The sequence below is a fragment of the Notolabrus celidotus genome, chromosome 20, assembly GCF_009762535.1.
Source record: "Notolabrus celidotus isolate fNotCel1 chromosome 20, fNotCel1.pri, whole genome shotgun sequence".
Lineage (NCBI taxonomy): Eukaryota > Metazoa > Chordata > Actinopteri > Labriformes > Labridae > Notolabrus > Notolabrus celidotus.
In genome coordinates, this window is record NC_048291.1 from 15,466,391 (window position 1) to 15,487,846 (window position 21,456).

The following is a 21,456-nucleotide window of genomic DNA, read 5'->3' on the forward strand; positions in this document are numbered from 1 at the left end:
CGACCGCAGGCAGAAGTCCCTTGATCTTAATAAATAACTAAACTAATATGCATTCCTAGGAACTCCCTCTGTGTTTCAACAACTGTGTAAACTCCACAAACACTGTTACGTTCAGCCAAAAGTCCCAGGACCTTTGAAAAGTACTACCCCCAAAGCAGGGGCTTTTCAGGGGGAGATTAACTACCCCTGAACTAAATTTAGACCCTGGTTCCTCCGGTCGATACGGATTGTAGTTAATGGGGTAAAGTCCCTAGTTCTGGGGTAAAGTTCCTGCAGTTGATAAACGCCTTAAAGTCCTCTGCAGGGCTGTGGTCAGCGGAAGCACCAAGAAGGGGTGTGACTGCGCGTGCGCACCAATGAAATTATACTATAAACACCGACTACTGATCTAACACACATACAATTAGTTCCATACACCCAAAACACCATGAACATTTCTTAAAGGTTTCTGTTTGATGTAATTGCTTTAATTTCTTTTCAAGTCCGATTCAGCCCCTGTATGACCTGTGCTTCACGTCTGCTTTGTCGCATACGAACCCGGAAGTTGCTGTGAGTGAATCCTCTTGCCTGGACTGTGACGACGATGACCCACATCAGCAGCACGAGCGTCTTCCAGAAGTTTCCTCACAGGGTTTTCAACACCACGGCAGCAGACAGACTCTCTCGTATGAACAAGCTGTTTGAAGTTGTGTGGATCAAGCAGAGTCATATTATTCCTCGTCGCCTTCTTGGGGAGTGAAACGTCATCCGCTGTCTGTGAGTAGTGAGGAGAGCTTAGCTTGACAGTTAGCGAGCAGGCTTCTTTTTTTTTTCTTTTTTTTACCGCAGCGTTGACAGCTGCGGCTGCTGCGGCTGTGGAGGAGCCTGTGAACCTGGCCCAGTCAGCGGGCAAGCTGGATATGTTGCTGGCATTGAGCAAAAACTGAAGCATCTGCACTGAAAATGTTCGTATGACGCTGGAGAGGGACTGAGCCGTCATAGTAATGGGGAAAGATTACTACAAAGTGCTCGGGATAGCCAAAGGTGCCACCGAAGAGGAGATAAAGAAGGCGTACAGAAAACAGGCCCTGCGCTTTCATCCTGACAAGAACAAGTCACCTGGAGCTGAGGATAAATTCAAGGAGATTGCTGAAGCCTATGATGTTCTCAGTGATGCCAAGAAAAAGGACATTTACGACCGTTTTGGAGAAGAAGGTTATTGAACTCTTCTACACTACAACTTCTTTCATTTTTAAGTTTATGCTAACACTTTCATATAAACTTGGGGTGTTTCTTAAATCTAAGAAAGCATGCAGTATGCACCCCCTTCATTCTGTTGGATGATGTTAGCTGATGCATTGATGCAAGCCCTGGTTGCTGCTCCTGGCATCTTTTCATGAGCCAGACAATGAAGGGGTGTGTTTGCACAATGTATGGAGAACTTGCTGGAAACAGCGAGTTCTTGCCTGGCCTGTCAGACTGTCGCTGGTCAAATTAAATTCAGGTTCAACCAGTTCAAAAATGATCAGATGTGTGCATTTAGGCTGAAATGTCACAGTCTGCAGTCTTATGATTCTTAGAGAGAGATCTGAACCTAAAGGTGTTAAAATGTCAAACCTGTGTATGAATAGTAGCATTTTACTACTACTCCAGCATACAGTGATGTTTTGACCAACGTGTATTTATTGCATTTTTTTTGAGTATGGAGAGTTTAGTGATAGAGTCAACATAGCCAATTCTGATAAAGCAGGGGAAAATGGTGTTTGAACATAGTGTAAATGATCTTCTATTGAAGTGTTGTTAATACAAAGAAGTCCTGTAACTGTACTGACCTAGTATTGATGGAGATTGGATTTTTAAAACAGATGCAGATGGCAGTGTGATAACTTTCTTTTATCTTCATCCTTTTTAGGCTTAAAGGGTCCTTCTGGCAGTGGAGGTGGAGGACACTGTGGTCAAAACTACAACTACACCTTCCATGGAGACCCCCATGCAATGTTCGCGGAGTTCTTCGGCGGGCGCAGCCCCTTCGATCACTTCTTCTCACAAAATGAAGAGGATGACATGGACATCAACGACCCCTTTGCACCGTTTGGCATGGGAAGAATGGGCGGCATGGGTGGCTTTCACCGATCCTTTAAATCCCACCCAGGAGGTCCTCGTAGGGCGCAAGAGAAAAAGAAGGACCCGCCCGTCGTGCATGAGCTGAAGGTGAGCCTCGAGGAGGTCTTCTCAGGCTGCACCAAAAAGATGAAGATTTCCCGCAAGAGACTGAACCCGGATGGCTGCACCATGCGAAGTGAAGACAAGATTTTAACCGTTGACATAAAGCGCGGGTGGAAGGAGGGGACAAAAATCACTTTTCCCAAGGAGGGGGACGAAACTCCAAGCAACATTCCTGCAGATGTGGTGTTTGTAGTGAAGGATAAACCACACCCTGTGTTTAGAAGAGAGGGCTCAGACATCATTTATCCTGCTAAGATATCACTCAGAGATGTAAGCTAGCGCTGCATTTACAAAATATGGCTTAGTTTATAAAAATAGAATCATTTATCTGATCAACTTGTGTTATTTTTTTCCAGGCTTTGTGTGGATGCACGGTCAACGCCCCAACACTAGATGGCCGGACCATCACTGTGACCTCCAGAGACGTTGTCAAACCTGGAACAAAAAAGCGTATCACTGGAGAAGGTCTTCCTCTGTCCAAGTGCCCTGAAAGGAGAGGTGACATGATCTTGGACTTCACTGTCAAGTTTCCCGACAAACTGGGCCAAAGCACACGAGACGCGCTCAAACAGATCCTTCCCCCCTGACTTGAAGTTCAGAAGAGCTCGCCTTTAGAAGTGTAACAAGCTATCGTTTCTAATGACGCTCTCCTGTGCGTCGTATGCATCAGGAAAGATTCAGTTCAAGCTGCCTGAACACCAAATCCATATTCCTCTGCGGTATATCTCGTCACTTTAATGACTGTGTTTGGACAGAAGAGCTGACTACGTGTTTGATTTTTGCATACAGTTGAGGTTGAGTGACAGTATGAAGTAACAGCCTGTCACAATGACAGACTGAAGCTGAATGACATAAGAAACATGAAAGAATAGGATGTAAATATTCTGTATTGACATCCTATTCTTTCATGTCACAGTTTGACATTAGGAAGGATCAAATCAGAGGAACAGGAGTGTGTTTGAAAAACTTTATATAGCAACTGATTTCTCTGAGTGCTTCAAGATAGAGAGCTAACTAACATTACCTCAGGTGCAGTAGTGCATGCTTGGACATTGCATTCACAGTAGGACATAATATTGGTTGCAGTATGGATGGAAGTGAAGCTCGTTCTTCAGCACCACATTAGACTGAAGTGGATCAGTATGATGGTGATGTAACCTCTTTAACATATGTCTGCAGGAAAGCATCCCTCTGAAGGCGAGGGGCGAGATTGTGTATCAGAGGCATTCCTGTTTTCTGTTAATCATTCGTAGTTAAAGTAGTATCGTCCTATCACGTTAGAGCTGGCTTTGTGTGGATGTAGGAGGAGGAAAGTGGAGGTGTACAGAGGTGGAACTCATCAAAAATGCTATCTCAAAAATCTGACTGTGACTACCCTGTCTTTCATGTCTATAGCAATATATCTTTGAGATGCTCTGTCTATTATATAAAGCCACAATCCCATTCAAACAGTAGAACAGTGAAACTTAAATATACACTAAACTCAAGGGAAGATAAATAATTCTACAGTTCAGGAAGGCTCACCTTTCAAATGTTTACTTCTATATCTTCTTTAACTGGGAGCTTGTTACACGTGAAAATTTCAGCGAGAAGATTTGTGCCAAATACTAGTCACTGTGTATTTACAACGTGTGACTTTCATCGTCATGTGTGACTGAAAAACTACAAAGATGTACTCCTATTGAGGAAGCAATGTCAAGAGGGCTATGTATGATGTTTGCGTTCCTCTGTCTAACCTATTTAATCTAAAGCCAGTGAGTTTATTTCTTCATTGTTCATCCGTTCGTGTTCTAATTTCAACCTAATGCATCAGTCTGACATAAATATCGCAAAGACTGAGATGTGAAATATGTTTAAAGAGTGTATTCTACTTTGATGTCTCATATCTTACACCTAACAGTGTTTGTTTCGGTCTGTACAGCACCTGGATTATGTGGTATGATAGTTCAGCGGGAGTTCTACAGAGATGCAATTGAACTGTGTCATATTCAGCCATGTGCACTTTTGACTGTGATAATTGAAGTTTGTAAAGTTCATTTTCTCATTACGTTTTTTTTTTGTGTGTGTGTGTCTTTGTAACTGTCTGAACTTCATGGTAGTTTAATCTTCATCCTGCTCCTGCCGGAGTTTTGAGTTAAACCTTACACAAACATGTGATTAACATGAATGTAGAGATGTGAAATCTCACTGATGTGGATCTTCTTTTTTTAAAGGAAAGAGGCGTTAGCATAATTAAGTTTAAGCTCTTGTTTATGTTTAGAAATTCTTCAGGTTGGGATTTAAGACTTTATGATTTTTAACAAAAAATCTTTTATGACTTGATAAAGTGAGGTTTTTAAAAAATCTTTCCTATGGTGTGTTGATTTTCCTTCAACATTAAAAAACTGGCTATCTAATCCACTGATGTGTGCTTGTGCAAGTTATTGGGGACATTTGTGCCATTAAACTAACAGTAAAACAATTTTTCACAACACCTCTTCCAGAAATTCTTTCAAATGACATTTTATTTTACATTTTCAAATACACATTTCGAAACTGAACATTATCCTGTGTCACTTGGAATGAGCAGTTACTTGAATAACTGTTGCACATGATGGTAACTTTTTTTGTTAAAGATACCTATCATATTTACATCTACATTTGTAGTATAATATCTTTATATCTATATTAACCCTCCTGTTATATTCGTTTCTCTGGAACAGCAATAATGTTCCTGGGTCAGTTTGACCCGGGGCATATTCAATTATTCAAAAGTGTCAGAACCCCAAAAAAACCCAATTAATATTTTTTATTCTAATTTTTAACTCCATCACTTACCATTTAAATCAAGATTTAGTCAATTGGTGTTCTTTAATTCCCACAGATCATGGTTCAAAGAGGATAACTCACTTGTTTTTCATTAAAATTAATTTAAAATCGATCTTTTTTAATGTACATTGGAAAGCCCTGAATATAAATACAATTGTTATACATGACAAACATTTTTGTTTATTTTATTTTATATTTATATTTTTTGATTTTTTTATGAATTGATGTTGATAAATTAACACGACACCTCTTCTGTCACATGCTGCCCAGATTTTTATGCTGCATTTAGCTGGTTTGGAAGGCATATATTACCTAAAATAGACTTTAAAAAGGGTCAATTTGCCCGCAACATAATAGGGGGGGTTAATACTCATTTGATTCGCTAATGGTATTAGAAGTTGTGGTTGAATGAGTCACATTCAGTGATATCTCGCGGGCATGGTAGGAAACTTTTATTTTCTTATTTCAAGGTTTAAAACCGGAAGTCGACCTATGCTACTATGTCTGACTTGATGGAATCCTCATTGTAACTACTCACTGTGACCACTAGAGGGCCGGAAACTTGTCAGGTTACTACTATCGTTGAAATGTGATTAAATAAACACAGTCGATAAAGGAAAGACGACGAAAGATCAGAAATTCTTATTTGTGTAACCTAAGGCGCGTCACTGGGCATTTCATGCTAGTTTTCAAGCCTGACAAACTGTCAGTCCAGAGAAAGTATGTGTTTTTCTGCCCTCTGGTGGCCACGGCGAGTAACTGCAAGACAACGACAATCAAGTGTACTAACACATCCGGTTTCAAATTCCACACTAAAGCGTCCACAGGACATGTCTATGTGTAGTCCCTTAATTTATGCTGTTGATGTAATGTACATTACCCGTCAAAAGTTTGGAAACACCTTCTCATTCAAGGGTTTTTATTTATTTTAATGATTGTAAACACTGTAGATTAATACTGAAGGCCTCCAAACTATGAAATAACATATATGGAATTATTTAATTAGTAAAAAAAGTGTTAAACAAAGCAGAATATGTTTTATATTTTAGATTCTGTAAAGTAGCCCCCATTTTCCTTCATGACAGCTTTACACACTCTTGGTATTCTCTCAGTCTGCTTCATGAAGTGGTCTCCTTGAATGGTTTCTGATTAACATGAGCCTTGTCAAGAGTTCATTTGTAGAATGACTTGCCTTCTTAATGTGTTTGAGACCATCAGTTATGTTGTTCAGAGGTAGTGTTAGTACACAATGGATAGTCCTATTTGACTACTGTTGTAATCCAGATTATGGCAAAACCAGATTATTTCCCAGTTTTGATGTCTTCAGTGTTAATCTACAATGTTGAAAATAATTAAAATAAATAAAAAAACATGAGAAGGTGTGTCCAAACTTTTGACTGGTAGTGTACATGTGTGTATCACTCTCATTAAAACATTTTTACAATTTCACGCTCAATGTGTGTGTGTCTTTCAATTTTATTTGCAGTCTATGGTCTTTCCCCGTCATGATGCTGCTGAAACAAGAAGAACGGACTGAACCTGGGATTTACGAGGGAACCTGAACGCCCCACCGTTACTCCCCTGCTGGGCTCGCAGAAAGCTAAATCTACAGCCACATACCGACACTGACAGATGCTGATCTAACCACACAATCTTGTCCAAACAAAGTCAGTCCGAGAGGCGCGGATGATCACAGACTTCAGAGTGTCTCTGCGGGCGTGGCGTTGTTGTTTTGACAGTTTACAGCAGCACCGTTAGCAGGAGCAGCTAACGACACTTGGCTAAAACTCCTCCGGTAAGAATGACTGGCCTGCCATGTTTACTCCCTTCTGTTCACAATCGGCGATCTTAGTTAAGCAACCTCTGATGGGCAAAGCCACTTGGAACTGTGTTGCATTGAAAAGGTTTAAGAGTAACTACTTTAAATGTTAAATTGCTACATAACTGCATGAAATGTGTCAGCGTGCTTGTTGCTGGATTTTAAATAAATGTGGAGCCTGTGCCTCGAAGCTAGCAGCTAACATTAGCTCTGTCGGCTGTCTGAATTGTCCAAGCTAAGGAATGAAAGAAAAGATTTGCTGAGACAATTTATTTTTCCAACAATCAATCACGTGCTTCAAGAAGATGTAATGGCACAGCAGATCTAAAGAGGAATGAAATGCTCAAGCTTGTTAAGTAAAAACCATCTGTCTCTGTTTAACAGCTGAGGACAAACCACTGCAGGCTGCTGGACTTGACAGATCCAGTTATGTGAGCTGCTCTGATGTGTGGACTTGCAAAATCTGACAGCTCCTGGGAGAGACAGCTTTTAAGCTGGACTGGAGGATCTTACTATTACCAGGAGGTAACCATCAAACAGACCTGCAGCTGATTTGGCTGACCAGGTATATGTTTGCCTGGAGCGTAGCATAAGTCCCCCAAGAAGCCTCCTTCCCTTCCCCTACCTTAGCCCCCCCCAACCCACCCCTGCACTACTATGCCTCTGGGTTTGGGAAGAAGGAAGAAGGCCTCTCCGTTGGTGGAGAACGAGGAAGCAGAGCCCATCCGTGCTGGTCTCAATGTGTCAGGTATGGATGGTCTAGATGGGGGTGTCATTGGGCTGGGAGAAGGTGCCACTTCTGAAGGTCTGCCTCCTCCGCACAGTAGCATGCGACCTCGCCTCATCTTCCACACTCAGCTCGCTCACGGCAGCCCCACAGGTCGCATTGAGGGCTTCAGTAATGTGCGGGAGCTCTATGCTAAGATTGGAGAGGCCTTTGGGATACCAGCATCTGAGGTGAGTTATGGTGTACAGTGGGTACTAATGCAGGCTGGCTCCTGTTCGCTAGAGGGAAAACATTGTGGTAAATCTCACTTGTTTATGTGCTTTTCACAGGTCATGTTTTGCACTTTGAACACTCACAAGGTGGACATGGACAAACTGTTGGGGGGTCAGATCGGACTAGAGGACTTTATTTTTGCCCACATTAAAGGACAACGAAAGGAAATCGAGGTGTACAAAGGAGAGGACGCTCTGGGGCTGACGATCACCGATAATGGAGCTGGCTATGCTTTCATCAAGGTGAGCACTGAAAATAGCCAGCTGAATTGATTTCTTTTACTTCAAGGATCCGGCAAATGCTTGACCATGCAATTTTCTTGAGATGTGTTTGATGTCTGATTTAATTATTTGAGGGTTTTATTTTTTGTTCTACTTTCAGAGAATCCGAGAGGGCAGCATCATCCACCAGATCCAGGTCATTAATGTGGGAGATATGATTGAGTCGATTAATGGCCATCGCCTGATCGGGTGTCGACACTATGAGGTTGCCAAGATGCTGAAGGAGCTGCCTAAAGGGAAGGAGTTCACCATCAAACTTACAGAGCCTCTGAAGGCCTTTGGTAGGTGTGAGAGGGGGAAAAGACGAGTTGACTTGTGATATCTGGTAGTTTATATCCACAATAACAGAAGTGATTCAACAGAAATGTTGCTCTGCCTGGACACACAGACTACATTGTGTAGATTTAAGCCTGATGAATAGCCTGATGCATTGACTCCACATTGTGGTGACCTTCATTGTCGTAAGCACTACATACTTGTGTGTTGGAGTGTTTGTGTCACTCTCTAGTTCTCCACCTAACCCCCAGTCTGCAGTGTGATTCCATGCGCATTGTATTGCCAATTTCCATGTCCGCTACCTTCTCGGCTTGTTTGTGCACCGTAAACAATGGCAACTGAATCTGATCAGACTAAGTTGGAGTTGTGGCTGCTAAATGTTCAGCAGTATCAATCAATCAATCAATCAATCAATCAATCAATCAATCAATCAATCAATCAATCAATCAATCAGACTTTATTTATAAAGCGCTTTTCATACAATGACATTGTAACACAAAGTGCTGTACATAACTTCAAAATAGAATAAATTAAGAAAAAGATCCCACTTAGTTTTAGACTTTAAATTTGGTGTGATGTGGGCTCTCTTTCTGGTCTTTGTCAGCATTCTAGCTGCTGAGTTTTGGAGCAGCTGAATCTGAGAAATGTTCTTTTTGTGAAGACCAGAAAGAAGAGCATTTCAATAGTCAATTCTACAGGTTATAAAAGCATGAACTAGTGTCTCTGCATTGACTTGAGAAAGAGAAACTCAAGTAGTGTTTCACACTGCGATTATTGCAAAGAAGAAAAGAGAGGAAACATCGGAGGAGGTGGAATGAACAGCAACTGAAGGAGGAATACTGTGGTGGTAACAGAAATGTTGTAAATGCAGGAAGAACGATGCTTCCCTGTGGACAAATCACAGGGCTTGCAGTCTAGGTTGCTGCAGTGCGTAGTTACAGTTTTTAGGAGGTGCATGTTAGGCCGCATATGTAGGCTTTTGCAGAGGGTTATACACCATTCTACGGCAAATGCTACGGCCTAGATTCACAATTATAAATCAGGCTTCAGGCTGGGCTTAGAATGGAGGCTTAAACACTGTCGAGCACTGTGACATGTCAACTCTCAAGCTAAAATGTTGAACGAGTCAGCACATATTAAGCAAAGTGTGTCATATCAAATATTTATGTTGTCTGTTTTCTTCACTTAGCATGTCAACACATTTTAGTGACTCTGACCTGAGTGTCAGGAGGTACGTCAAGAAGTGTTACCTGAGGTACGTCAAGAAGTGTTACCTGAGATGACTGATTTCCATTTTTTGTAAATCTGTGTGTGCAGATATGATCAGCCAGCGGTCCGGAGGGTCCAGGTCGGCATCCGGGGTTCAGTTGGGTACCGGCAGAGGAACTCTTCGTCTACGCTCTAAAGGCCCAGCTACTGTAGAGGAAGTGGTGCGTGTGTTTGCAAACACCTTTGGACCAATAATGATCGTGTGTACTGTGTAGAAATCATGATTAATTGAGTCTGTGTGTTGGATTTCTTTTTCACTGCAGCCGTCTGCGTTCGAGGAGAAGGCCATAGAGAAGGTGGATGACCTGCTGGAGAGCTACATGGGCATCAGAGACAGTGAGCTGGGTATGTGTGCTGACTCTACAGGTGTCAGGAGAAGTTTGTGTCTCTACAGTGTTTGTGTTACTGACCTCTGACCTCTCTCACTATCTCTCTCTCTCTCTCTTCAGCGGCGACCATGGTGGAGCTGGGGAAAGACAAAAAGAACCCTGACGAGTTTGCAGAGGCTCTAGATGAAACTCTGGGAGACTTTGCCTTCCCAGACGAGTTTGTTTTTGACGTCTGGGGTGCCATTGGCGATGCTAAGGTTGGGCGGGTTTAACTACAAACACTAACGGAGTAGAACAATGCGTGTGTGTGTGTGTGTGTGTGTGTGGGAGCGCGACACCCACAGCATTCAGCACTACTAAGGAGACACAACACTACCGTCATGACTTTGCTTTTATTCCAGTGTATACTCCTACTCTTTTTAATTTAGGGTGCACTCTGTTGGGAGACTCTGCCATCACTAAGAGGAGAGCGGCAGGGAACGGGAGAGGAGCTGACTGTGATGACTTCCCAAGTGCTTTTTTTTTTTTTTTTTGTCTTCCAGCTTTTTCCAGAAACTACAAGCACGCTGATGAGCATTTCCCTTTGGCCGCGTCACATGACCCTGCATGTCATTGTCGTAGTTGCTGGCAGCGGAACAAAAACAGTAAAAGTATGTGAGAAACGAAAGACGAGAGCTAACACAAAGTAGATCTTTGACACTTAGCGACAGAAAATGTGATTTAATTCCTCAACATTGCACTGTGTTGCACTGCGCTGTAGACCAACAGCAGGATCGAGCAGAGATCGCACTGTGCCTCGCTGTGGTGAGCGTCACAGTTACTGCCCACAGTTTCGCCCTGAACCACTCGGTATTACTGTTATTGATGCGTTTTACATGCATGTGCCGTTATATCTTTATCTTCTAAATGAACTCTGCTGTTTGTTTTTGTTCTTTTTATCGGTTTGAAGAGAAACCTGAAGGCTCATAGTGAAGTGTAGCTTGCTGACTAAAAGATCAGTTCACCGTTAACACTCCATGCTGTAAGAAATGAACTGCAGCACTTTTCTGTCTTACTTTGGTATGTTTGATGTTACAGGAAATCAGTATTATTGTACTTTTTTTAAGAGGTCATTGTGTGAGAACAAGAACAGATTGGTCTCCAAGTTTGTAGAGTGTCTTGACTTATTTTTTTTTATAGCCAGCGTTTTTATATAAAGTGATGTGATGTCTATTTTAAAAACAACGTTTGTGTAACTGATGAGGAATTTGATCTTCATAGTTTTAAAGCATTACAGAAGACAGTATTAAAGAAGGAGACGGGACAAAAGAAAACAGGAAAAGGGAGAGTGTTGAGATCAAAATGCCTTCATTTGTTTCATTTCATGCAGTTTTTAAACATTTTTGTTGGAAGTCGCTGTTCTGGTGCATGGTGCTGGAAACTCAAGTATCCTGTCAGTGGGAGCAGACTGATACCAAACTCTAAAACATGTTGCTGTGACGTGTGCTGTTCATGGAGAGGACAGAAGAGGCGATATTGCATCAACTCCCTGGTGTAGGCAAACATGTCTTAAAAGAACCTTTCGGTGTTATTAACCTTTAAGTATATCCAAGTGTATGAAGCTATTTCTTTAGTTTTGTTTTCTTCTTCAGAGCTGATGAGTATCTCAAAGAGTGATGTAATGAAACTGATGCTAGAACACTGTAACACTGAGGATCACCTTCTTTTGATGGCTTTGTATTACACTGTTATCAATGTCCAATTATAATGCAATAGTAACACTGACATCCTTCTGTTTGCTCTTTCCTGAATACAACATGGTTAAGGCAGGGGTCAAAGGGCAGATTCTGTGTTGCTCTTAATAGGACTGCTTTCATTCTGGATTAATCTGTTACTGTAATCTTGATTAAAAAGATAAGTTTGGTTCATTTAATGTCAGACAATGGAGAAAAATGTTAAGCAGAGTTTCCTAAAGCTGAAGATGATGTCATAGTCATCATATGACGCATTCACACATTTAATTTAATTAATAAAACAGATGCAAGTTGATTGTGAATCACTTTTGTAAATCATCTACAGAGGGATGCCCCAATGTATCAGCTGAACATGGTATTGGCTGATAATAGCCACATAAATCAGCAAATAATGCCCCATGCACTGATGTCAGGATACTGAAGAACTATGTTCATCTGTATCTCATACCATCGTAACTTTATCACATCAATTTAATGCTACTTCACAAGAGAGTTTTTTTTTTATTATCAGAAGAAGTCACCTGTTGGACAAGCTCTGATTTGTTTTCATGGCTCAATGTGAAAGAAAATGACGGCATTGTGGGGGTATCACACTGTCTGAGAAGATAAGACATGTTACATTGAGATTTAAAGATAGACTTAAAGAAGGGACTACTTGGAGAGCTTAACATGAGAGTGGTCATGAGGATTATTTGGACTGTTTTCACATTTATATGCAACTTTGTTAAATTAAAGGTTACAGTGCTGCCGGTTCCTGACTTTTCCTAGAATTGTGTGTTCACGTTTTTAAAATGTAATTTATACAAATTTCACAAAAGGCAAAAATTACATGATCAGGTTTACTTAATTCAACCACGGGCAGTCATAATGCCTGCAGTGATTAGACTGATATATTTTCGTCTCGGGCATACGCCTCTCGGTTGCTTGGCAAATTTCATTGTCTCTATAAAACTTAGAGACCGACTGTGAGTTAATGTACAATTTGAAAGGTTTTGAATTGAAACTTAACGAGACAACTCTATTTTGGCAAAGAGAAGCTCAAAGAGAGAGATGACTGTTGAGGAGGCCTGACAGTTGTATCAGGAATTTGACAGTGCAGACCAGCAATCTATCTGGATTTGAAGTGGACAAAAGTGATTTGCAGAGAAAAGTTTAATCCTATATGTAAATATACAGTATATTCTTAAACAATATATACATCAGTCTCTATATTGTGTATTTATCATAAAAGTTAATACAATCTGGAATCTGGCAGTCCAAATGACCTCTCGTGGCCTTTGTAGTAGAAATGGAATTATGTCACTTCTACTGTTAACACATCAATCCTCATTACTCATGTGAAAAACACACAAAAAACTAAACTACTAAGATTTCATTCTAAACAACCCCCTGATTCTGCAGTTACAGAAAAAACTCTGAAACACACACTCAACTATACAATAGGTGTGTTTCTGTTTCTCCTCACTCCTGTGTCCTCCTAAAATATACATGACATTTAACTAGACATCACTTTGAGTGTGAGTGAGGTGGATGTAATAAGATCACCTTTAGTAAACCTGATCCTGCTGGTGAAGCTCAGCGGGGTCACCTCCAGGCCTCAATCATGGAGCATTTGTCTGACTCAATATCTTTGCATCATGTTGAAAAATGTAGTATTGTCTTTTTACGTAACATCAGACCTCCCAGGGCAGTCTTGTTTTTTTTATCCATGAAGAAGAAAACATGACAGTAAGCTCTGCTGCTGTGGGGGCACATGAGGGCTGTTGACACGTCCTTTATTTACTAGAAGTGAAGTAAACCTGTTCTTCGAGTCCCTGTTGATCTATAACTCTGGTTGTTCATAAGCCTAGATTACTCAGTGGACTCACACTGCAGCCAGAGAGCGCACGTCTTCTCTGCGACAAACAACCACAGATTTAACTTTTAGGACCCCACCATGGCGCTGCGTCCACGAGCTTCCTCTCAGCCTGGAAAACTTTCTTTCTTCCAGAGTCCTAAAGTGGCTTCAGCTCTTCGACCCCGGGCTGTTTCCTCACGCTCAGGCTCCATGCTGGAAGAGGAGCTGTCTTGTCCAGTTTGCTGTGAGATTTTCAAAGACCCCGTGGTGCTCAAGTGCAGTCACAGCTTCTGCCGAGTGTGTTTGCAGCAGTTCTGGAACAAGAAGAAGGCCAGGCGTGAATGTCCCATCTGCAGGAGGAAGTGCTCCCTGACTGAGCCAACAGTCAGCCTGGCACTGAAGAATGTGGCCGACACCTTCCTGAGGGAGCAGGAGCGTAGGACGGGTGCAGCCGGGGCAGGAGCTGACTGGACCCGGGGGCAAGCACAGGTAGAGGAGGTGACGTGCACCACACACGGGGAAGTTCTCAAGCTTTTCTGTCTGGATGACTTTGAAGTCCTGTGCTGTGTGTGTCACACCTCCAAGAAGCACCAGGGACACCGAGTGTGTCCTTTGGATGAGGGAGCTCAGGACCTCAAGGTAATGCATTGCTCTCAGCTGTTGAACTGATTTTTAATAGTTTGTGAAAACACATTACTTCTTGGTTTAAGAACTATCATCTGTTTAATTTTATTCTCACCAGAAAAGTGTTGATTTTTAATCTCTTGAACTGTGCAATCCATGACTATTTCTCCCATTGCTACTTCATTTTATAACAGCTGACATATGACTGCACCTTTACCCTTTAGGCAGAGATGAAGACAGAGGTGATCCCACTGAGGAAGCACCTGAAACGCCTCTATGAGGCCAAGCAGGAGTGTGATGACACAACTGTGCACATCAAGGTATCAATAAACACAGAGTTCCACGAAACACTAGAAGGCCAGCGTGACCTCTGGCTGTGACTGAAGCTGATCCACAGAGTGTTGGTGTGTAAACATGTCAGCCAAGGTGTTAGAAAAGCCACCTAGTTTTTCTTAGGGTGCCAATTCTAAGCACCCTAGAGCCATTTCTTATTTACACATCTAGAGCTAGCAGTTTTGAACTAGATTATCCTTCAATTGAGGTATACCTATTTTTTAGCGCATATGTAAAGAAAGAGCCTGGTCCTTGTGTCACTAGTCCAACCTGAAGAAATATTTCAGTCCTCTATTAACACTTCCAGGTGAATCCATCCATTCACTATTAAACATCCAGATTATCCATTTACAGACATATATGGCTATAATAATAACCATATCCACATATACAACATACATACTAATGTGTACTCCCACTTAAGCTGTTAACATTTTATGCATCTATGGATAAGCTTACCTTAATGCCTATACAGTATATTATTAAGGATGTCAATATATGATTCAGCTAAGTGTTCGCCCCATGTACAGGTGCTCTAGTCTTTAAAGTAGACAGTCTGGGTCAAATCCAACCCTCGGCCCTTTATTCGCCACACTTCTCAGTTTCATTGTCCTATCCTCTGAACAATGGCACTGAAAGCCTGGTAAAACCATCTCTTAAAAAAGTATATATATCAGAAGTTATGTAACTTACTTTTGGAAAGTTCGCATAGAGAGGGGGGAGTGAGCATTAGCCATGGTTGGATCTTTGGATCTTTAGTCAACTTTACCATTTTAAGTTTTTCCAAAATTGTTTCATACATGTTGTCTAATGTAGACAATAGGTACATGATTTATCCACAGAAGATACAGAATTTAGCCACTTACTCCTGCTTAAATGTTTTACTTTCTAACAGGTGCATGAAGCAGCTTTGTATCCCTCCTATTTTGCAGAAAGAAACTATGACCCAAAGAAAGACTCAAAGTTAAAGGGTATTTGAGTCCTAACAAGTGTTTCTTGGATACCTCTTCAATACAAACTTAATTCAGTACAGTTAGAAAATGATTTGGCTGCAAAGAGCCACATTTTGTCCATATGTTATGGTATCTTAAAGGCCCACTGATGAGTTTTGAACAGAGTGTGAAACAGATTGAAATTAAAAGTGATGCTTCTCTTTGACCATAAAAACCAATAAAAAACCATCTGCAAAAAAACTGACAATTTATATATTGTTAGTTTGATGCCTGAGTCCACTGCCAAGGGGTAGGTGCCTGACCAGACAATTTTCAGCACACAGAAGAAACAGTCTTTCTTTACATTTTAAGCAGCAAATAATCACAATGAATAACACATTGATGAGTGCAGGATGAGATATTTTGTCAGAAAATACTACTTTAAGATGTACAGGACCGGATCAGCAAAGTGTTAGGATGTTCATTTTTTAACTGAAAGTTCCTCACAGCAGTGAAGTAATTCTGCAGCAAGGCTCTCCCTTATTCAGGATTTAGTGATGAACACCAAGAACTGCAAATTTCCCCTCAAGCCTCTTCTTTGAGCCAAATGCATGCTTCTTTTTCAACTCTTCTTTAATATACATCAGTTTTGGCATTTTTATTTGATATAAAGCTACTTACTTTAAAGATGTTAGATTAATTAAACAAAAAATAACTGAATCGTCCTTTATGGCAACCATTATTTAGATAAACACAGGACGACTTGGGTTAGACAAAGTGCAACAAAAGACTAAAACTCAGACCCAGTAATATCCACTGACCGTATTTCAATGTTTCCTAGAATCAGACTCAGGCCACAGAGAAGCAGATCAAAGACGAGTTCCAGCAGCTGAGAGAGTTTCTGCAGCAGGAAGAGGCAACTCGTCTGGATGCACTGAGGCAGGAGGATGAGGAAAAGAAAGAGCTTGTGAAGAGGAAGTCAGACAGCATCACCAGCAGTATCCTAACCTTTTCTCATGCTGTCATCGCTATTGAGAACGAGATTGCCTCCAGTGACGCTCTCTTTCTTATGGTGAGGAGAGTTTTTTAACCTGTTTCTAAAGTTCATTCTACTATTTGAACAGATTGTAATATTGTCTGCTTTGGTTTCAGAATTATGCCAACACAAAGAAAAGGTACATAGTTTTCTCATCTTCTGCATCCCTTTTTATTTGATTCAGCTGATTTAGCTGTTGAGCATTTGTTGATTTCATCGTGTGATCTATTTGACCAGAGCGCAGATCCAGCAGAAGGATCCAGAAAAGGTGTCTTTTGTTTTGATAGATGTGGCCAAGCATGTCAGCTCCCTCAAATACCATGTGTGGGAGAAGATGGTGGAAGAAGTTCAATATAGTAAGCACTCCAGATAACATTTGGTGAAGTAGAGTTTTGTTATTTTGAATATTTTGGCTGGAATAAGTTTCTATTCTTAAACTTAAACTTCAGAGGAACACTCAATGAAAACATCAAACCACTCTCTGTTTTCTTCTGTTTTAGCACCCATCACCCTCGACCCCAACACTGCCTACTCCTGGTTGTCCATCTCTACAAACCTGACCAGTGTGGCCAACAGTGGATCCCTTAAGAAGCTACCAGACAACCCTGAACGTTTCGGCCACTTTGTCTTCGTGCTGGGCTCAGAGGGCTTCACCTCAGGTCGCCACGCCTGGGAGGTGGAGGTGGGTGACAAGGCAGACTGGATGCTTGGGGTGGTCAAGGAGTCAATAGACCGGAAAGGCCGTATCTCAGGCTGCCCTGAGGGCGGCTTTTGGATGATATCACACTATGAGGGTGAATACTCAGCCATGACAAGGCCCAGCATCCCACTGCAACTGGTGGGTGAGCAGCTGACTCGAGTCAGGGTGCAGCTGGACTACGACTCCGGGGAGGTGACCTTCTCCAACCCTATTAGCATGATACCCATCTACACCTTCAATGACTTCTTCACAGAGAAGATGTACCCTTTCTTCTGTCCTGGTGCCAACATCAATGGAAATAACCCCAACCCACTTAAGATCTGCCCTGCCAAGGTGGCGGTGTGGAATAGTGCCACGTGGTGATCTTACAGAGGACATCATCTCTAATGTTTTATAATTTACCCAAATGTAAATTGAATTATATCAGCAGATACTGCACATAAAATGAGTACAACACAGGCAAAGTAACAAGTGATGATTTATTGTATTTCCCTTGGGTTCATGAAGTGAGTCACTGCAGCTTTTGAAACACATTGTGGTTTCTTTGTACTACCAGGGGATGGTGTTGCCTTTGTAATCCAAGAAAGATCCATTCTGCTTCTCAGTCAGGGAATCCAGCACACGAAGCATCCCCTGTACGCTCTCTTGGGCATCAATGTCCCCCTGGTGGTTGGAAAAAACACCCAGTTACCATGAAGGCATCGCACCAGAGTAAAAAGACAATCAAACATTTCCTTTCTCAAACCAGATACGGATTCTACGGCTGCTTATTGAAGGATATTTATAATGATATCAAAAGAGCTCATGCTCTACCTACTTGACCAGGACCACCTTTGTTTGAGATATGTAACTAGATACTGAAAATGCAACCTTTCATATCATTCTAAAGCTATCTTTTGAACTTAATAATTCTGCAAAATGTATAACCTCAGGACTCTAAAATGTAGAAGAATATATGAACTGAGAACCAGAATATTGCTGTTAGAATGAAGCTTGATTCATAAAAAGCTTTGTCACTATGAGAAGATCTAGTGTTTTTTCTGTGGATTAAATGTATTCAACAGTAACTGTAGTTGTTTGTTTGCTGTTTCAGTGGTTGCTTGATTACTAGATGAGATGTAGAATTACACACTGTGAGGTTTATGGATTTCTTGATAAACCTAACTATCATTCAGAGCTGCTTTCCTCCACTGATTTCTAAATGAGACCAGACCGGTAAGGTCAGTAAAAGCACTAAAAACAAGGCTGACTCACGTCCTCTCCACCCATGTCAGTGCGCACCCAGCCAGGGTGCAGCAAAGAGAACAGGATCTCATCCTTCTTCAGCTCATCTGCTGCACACAGTGTCAGCATGTTCAGACCTGCCTGAGAAGAGAAGAGGACTATATCAGTATGCAAACGACATGCAGACAGAGAACTATTATATGTAATTGTCACATTAGATAACAGGGCTGTATTTGAAAGAAGTCCTGTTACACAGAGAAAACAGGTTTCAATCCATTCTATCTGATTGATTTCAGTCTGACACGTCAATGATAAGTCCTCTTTAAACACCAAAGTCTCTTTAACCCTCATGTTACCCTTAAATGTACTAACATCTTTTATCCTTGGGGTCAATTTGACCCAAGCAATTTAAACCTCCAGAAACGGATTGTTACCCAGGTTTGTGTCAGGTACTTTATGTTTCTTTAATGCCTGCCTAAATATCCCTTTAAATATATATATTTTAAGCATAAACACAATTTAAAGCATTCAGACGGACTTAATTTGTTAAACAGAACATCAAACTGCTTCGAGTTTGTCATGCTCTCGTCGGCCCTGCCTTGTTTCTATGTTATCAAAACGTATGACACAGGACACATCATTGAATGTCTTTAGAGACATGGTGGCTGCAAATATCATATCTCAGTCTAAAGGTTGGCAGTTCGATCCCAGCTCCTGCAGTCACATGCGGAAGTGTCCTTGATTATAGTGACCTCAATATAATCCAAAACAACCAAAACAAATGTGTGTAAAATGTTGATATTTCTTATCTTATATACAGCTACAACAAATTGGGGTCAAATTGACCCCAAGGAACACCAATGCAATTTTTTTTACAGGAAATTGGAACATATCAATATTTTATTTTTACGTTTTTCCAGTTGTCCCCATTAAATTAGGAAAATTCATGAAATGTGAAGCCATAAAGGTTATTTAGAGACGTTAAACATTGAATGGGGTCAAATTGACCCCAAGGATAATAGTAGGGATAAGAAAGACACTGAACCCCAAATTGATCCCAGTGTAATAGCCAGATTGTGTGAGTGGATATGAATGGGATCAGCTAGTTCATTTTTGCTGTATGTTCATCTGTCTGTCCGTGTGTTTGTCTCTATCCATTCCTCTCTCCCACAGGGGTGTGCCCAGAGGGATGACCAGAGGTTTCACTGCCCCATTCCCCCCCTTGGAAAAAAATTGATTAGTAATCCAAAATGCTATACTGTTATTTACTATTCACCTTGTCAGAGGTGCAGAGGTGAGAAATGTAAAAATCAACTGTCTTGGCTGGCTGTAGTTTTCTCTGTATTTACATGTGCTACATTTTCTTTACAGACCTGTATTGTGACCTTGGACAAAACTCTTCTTCCTGAGCCCTTAAAGAACTAATCAAATAAGGTGTTCCCTTTTAAAGTAAAATTCAAACACAGGAATAAAAAACTGTATAAAACTTAAATGATGTTTCACAACAGAGAGGGTTAATGATATGAATTTGGGTAAATGTTCACACATATCCTGGTCACCCCAGCCTATGTCGGTGCCCTAGTTGGACCACCCCTGCCAAAAAAGTCTGAACACGCCCCTGCTCTCACAGACTCTCCCTCTCGTGGGCCCTGTTTGTTGTGGCACGCATCCGTTTAATAATGAGTTTGGTTCTCCTCAAGGTTTCTGCCTGTTAAAAGGAAGTTTATTCCTTGACACTATTGCTTGGTGCTTTCTTATGATGGATTCATGTGGTATCTCTGTAAAGAACATTACAAATAATACAATTTTGACCTGCCTCATATGAAGTGCAATAAGATAACTTGTTAAAGGTTTGGTGCTTTATGAATAAAAACTGATGGTTCAATGTGTAGAAAGTTTTCCACAGTACCACTCAATAAACAATAAACACAGTGATAGCAGGCTGTCACTTACCTTGCTGATGCGGTAAGAGATAGCAGGGAAGTAGGCATATGAGTCTTTCACCAATTCCATTGAGCTCAGAGTGGAACTGATGCTCACAAAAGCTGCTTTTCTGCTGGACCTCCCAGGCATCTCACTAGTCTTTGCTGCAGTGCGAAGGAGAGGCAGGAACTCCTTCAGATGCACACCAGCAACAGAGACAGAAAGAGGGAACAAAAAAAACTTACATTACACATCTAGAAAGCAGCAGAACTAAAATGATGTGTTTCAGACACAGCAGACTAACTTTAATGATGTTCATGGGGCCAATGACGTTGGTGTTAAAAGTTTTCTGCATGTCCTCTGGACTGCATTCAAGCAGGACATCTTTGGTCAGCACCCCTGCATTGTTAATCAGCAGGTTGAGACCATCCTTTCCCACCACAGAGCCCACCTGCTGAACGCTCTCTTGTATGCTACAAAGGTCACTGACGTCTGACAGAGAGAGAAAGACAGAGGAGCAGTCAATAGTAGACAGTCAGATACATATCAACATCAATGGCCTATTCATAGAGTCAACAACTTCAACATTGGAACAGTTATATAAGAGCCTGTACCCATGCGAATGATGTGGATGATGTTAGAATACTTCTTTGCCAATGTTCTCAAGTCCTGTGAAAACAAATGGAGGACAAGATTGTTATTCAGAAGAAGCGAAGAATCACTCATACATTTTTTATCAGTCACCAGAAATTTGTGGTTTGCAACATCAGCTTTGATAGAAGTTATTTATTTTCATGTTACACATTTCTTATTTCTTCTGTCCTGTGCAATGAGATTCAGAAGAAGTATCATGGACTCTCACCTCGGCCCTGGGTCCGTCTGGGTCTCTGCAGCAGGCAAACAGCTTTCTCACGGCTTTGGGCCCCTCCACCATTTGTCTCACCATCTCCAGGCCCAGACCCCTGTTGGCTCCTGTGATAAGTGCACTCACTGCTTTAGATGCCATTTCCCGTCTCAGACCGCACACAGCTCTGCCTGAGCTCTGATCTTGGGGCTTTGTTTAATGTAGGATCTGCAGACTCACTGGCCACACCCCCTATCCCAGTGTGCAAATATAACTGCCTGAG

The 21,456-nt window shown here is 41.4% G+C and overlaps 4 protein-coding genes across 5 annotated transcripts; 3 read left to right on the top strand and 1 right to left on the bottom strand.

Annotated features, from left to right (window-relative positions):
* Nucleotides 1–369: 369 nt before the first annotated feature.
* Nucleotides 370–4,605, top strand: dnajb1a (DnaJ heat shock protein family (Hsp40) member B1a). The gene is made up of 3 exons (XM_034711565.1): nucleotides 370–1,194; nucleotides 1,892–2,475; nucleotides 2,562–4,605. The coding sequence occupies exons 1-3, from the start codon at nucleotides 984–986 to the stop codon at nucleotides 2,790–2,792; spliced, it is 1,026 nt and encodes a 341-aa protein (XP_034567456.1). The 5' UTR covers nucleotides 370–983; the 3' UTR covers nucleotides 2,793–4,605.
* A 1,941-nt stretch (nucleotides 4,606–6,546) lies between these two features.
* Nucleotides 6,547–12,015, top strand: gipc1 (GIPC PDZ domain containing family, member 1). 2 transcript variants are annotated; one of them, XM_034711562.1, is made up of 8 exons: nucleotides 6,547–6,808; nucleotides 7,217–7,789; nucleotides 7,889–8,074; nucleotides 8,214–8,394; nucleotides 9,707–9,819; nucleotides 9,922–10,003; nucleotides 10,108–10,244; nucleotides 10,416–12,015. In XM_034711562.1, the coding sequence occupies exons 2-8, from the start codon at nucleotides 7,490–7,492 to the stop codon at nucleotides 10,674–10,676; spliced, it is 1,260 nt and encodes a 419-aa protein (XP_034567453.1). In that variant the 5' UTR covers nucleotides 6,547–6,808; nucleotides 7,217–7,489; the 3' UTR covers nucleotides 10,677–12,015. The 2 variants fall into 2 exon arrangements, with proteins under 2 accessions (XP_034567453.1, XP_034567454.1); XM_034711563.1 differs by having other exon boundaries at nucleotides 6,550–6,808; nucleotides 10,108–12,015.
* A 1,641-nt stretch (nucleotides 12,016–13,656) lies between these two features.
* Nucleotides 13,657–18,221, top strand: trim35-12 (tripartite motif containing 35-12). The gene is made up of 6 exons (XM_034711262.1): nucleotides 13,657–14,196; nucleotides 14,406–14,501; nucleotides 16,288–16,518; nucleotides 16,599–16,621; nucleotides 16,720–16,838; nucleotides 16,983–18,221. Exons 1-6 carry the CDS (start codon nucleotides 13,657–13,659, stop codon nucleotides 17,543–17,545), a joined length of 1,572 nt encoding a protein of 523 aa, XP_034567153.1. The 3' UTR covers nucleotides 17,546–18,221.
* On the bottom strand, nucleotides 17,643–21,428 carry LOC117832221 (C-factor-like). The gene is made up of 6 exons (XM_034711264.1): nucleotides 21,192–21,428; nucleotides 20,944–20,998; nucleotides 20,634–20,821; nucleotides 20,360–20,521; nucleotides 18,437–18,547; nucleotides 17,643–17,845 (listed from the first exon to the last, which is right to left on the bottom strand). The coding sequence occupies exons 1-6, from the start codon at nucleotides 21,333–21,335 to the stop codon at nucleotides 17,732–17,734; spliced, it is 774 nt and encodes a 257-aa protein (XP_034567155.1). The 5' UTR covers nucleotides 21,336–21,428; the 3' UTR covers nucleotides 17,643–17,731.
* Nucleotides 21,429–21,456: the final 28 nt, after the last annotated feature.

What these genes read in the sequence shown, in the direction of transcription:
- dnajb1a (XM_034711565.1), top strand. Translation starts at nt 984, where the DNA reads ATGGGGAAAGATTACTACAAAGTGCTCGGGATAGCCAAAGGTGCCACC. An exon ending in CGACCGTTTTGGAGAAGAAG is followed by an intron (nt 1,195 to 1,891) that starts GTTATTGAACTC and finishes CATCCTTTTTAG; the next exon opens with GCTTAAAGGGTCCTTCTGGC. An exon ending in CTAAGATATCACTCAGAGAT is followed by an intron (nt 2,476 to 2,561) that starts GTAAGCTAGCGC and finishes ATTTTTTTCCAG; the next exon opens with GCTTTGTGTGGATGCACGGT.
- gipc1 (XM_034711562.1), top strand. Translation starts at nt 7,490, where the DNA reads ATGCCTCTGGGTTTGGGAAGAAGGAAGAAGGCCTCTCCGTTGGTGGAG. An exon ending in CAGCTACTGTAGAGGAAGTG is followed by an intron (nt 9,820 to 9,921) that starts GTGCGTGTGTTT and finishes TTTTCACTGCAG; the next exon opens with CCGTCTGCGTTCGAGGAGAA. An exon ending in GTGCCATTGGCGATGCTAAG is followed by an intron (nt 10,245 to 10,415) that starts GTTGGGCGGGTT and finishes TTTTTAATTTAG; the next exon opens with GGTGCACTCTGTTGGGAGAC.
- trim35-12 (XM_034711262.1), top strand. Translation starts at nt 13,657, where the DNA reads ATGGCGCTGCGTCCACGAGCTTCCTCTCAGCCTGGAAAACTTTCTTTC. An exon ending in ACACAACTGTGCACATCAAG is followed by an intron (nt 14,502 to 16,287) that starts GTATCAATAAAC and finishes AATGTTTCCTAG; the next exon opens with AATCAGACTCAGGCCACAGA. An exon ending in GGTGGAAGAAGTTCAATATA is followed by an intron (nt 16,839 to 16,982) that starts GTAAGCACTCCA and finishes CTTCTGTTTTAG; the next exon opens with CACCCATCACCCTCGACCCC.
- LOC117832221 (XM_034711264.1), bottom strand. Translation starts at nt 21,335, where the DNA reads ATGGCATCTAAAGCAGTGAGTGCACTTATCACAGGAGCCAACAGGGGT. An exon ending in CATCCACATCATTCGCATGG is followed by an intron (nt 20,822 to 20,943) that starts GTACAGGCTCTT and finishes TCTCTCTGTCAG; the next exon opens with ACGTCAGTGACCTTTGTAGC. An exon ending in CTGACATGGGTGGAGAGGAC is followed by an intron (nt 17,846 to 18,436) that starts GTGAGTCAGCCT and finishes TCCAACCACCAG; the next exon opens with GGGGACATTGATGCCCAAGA.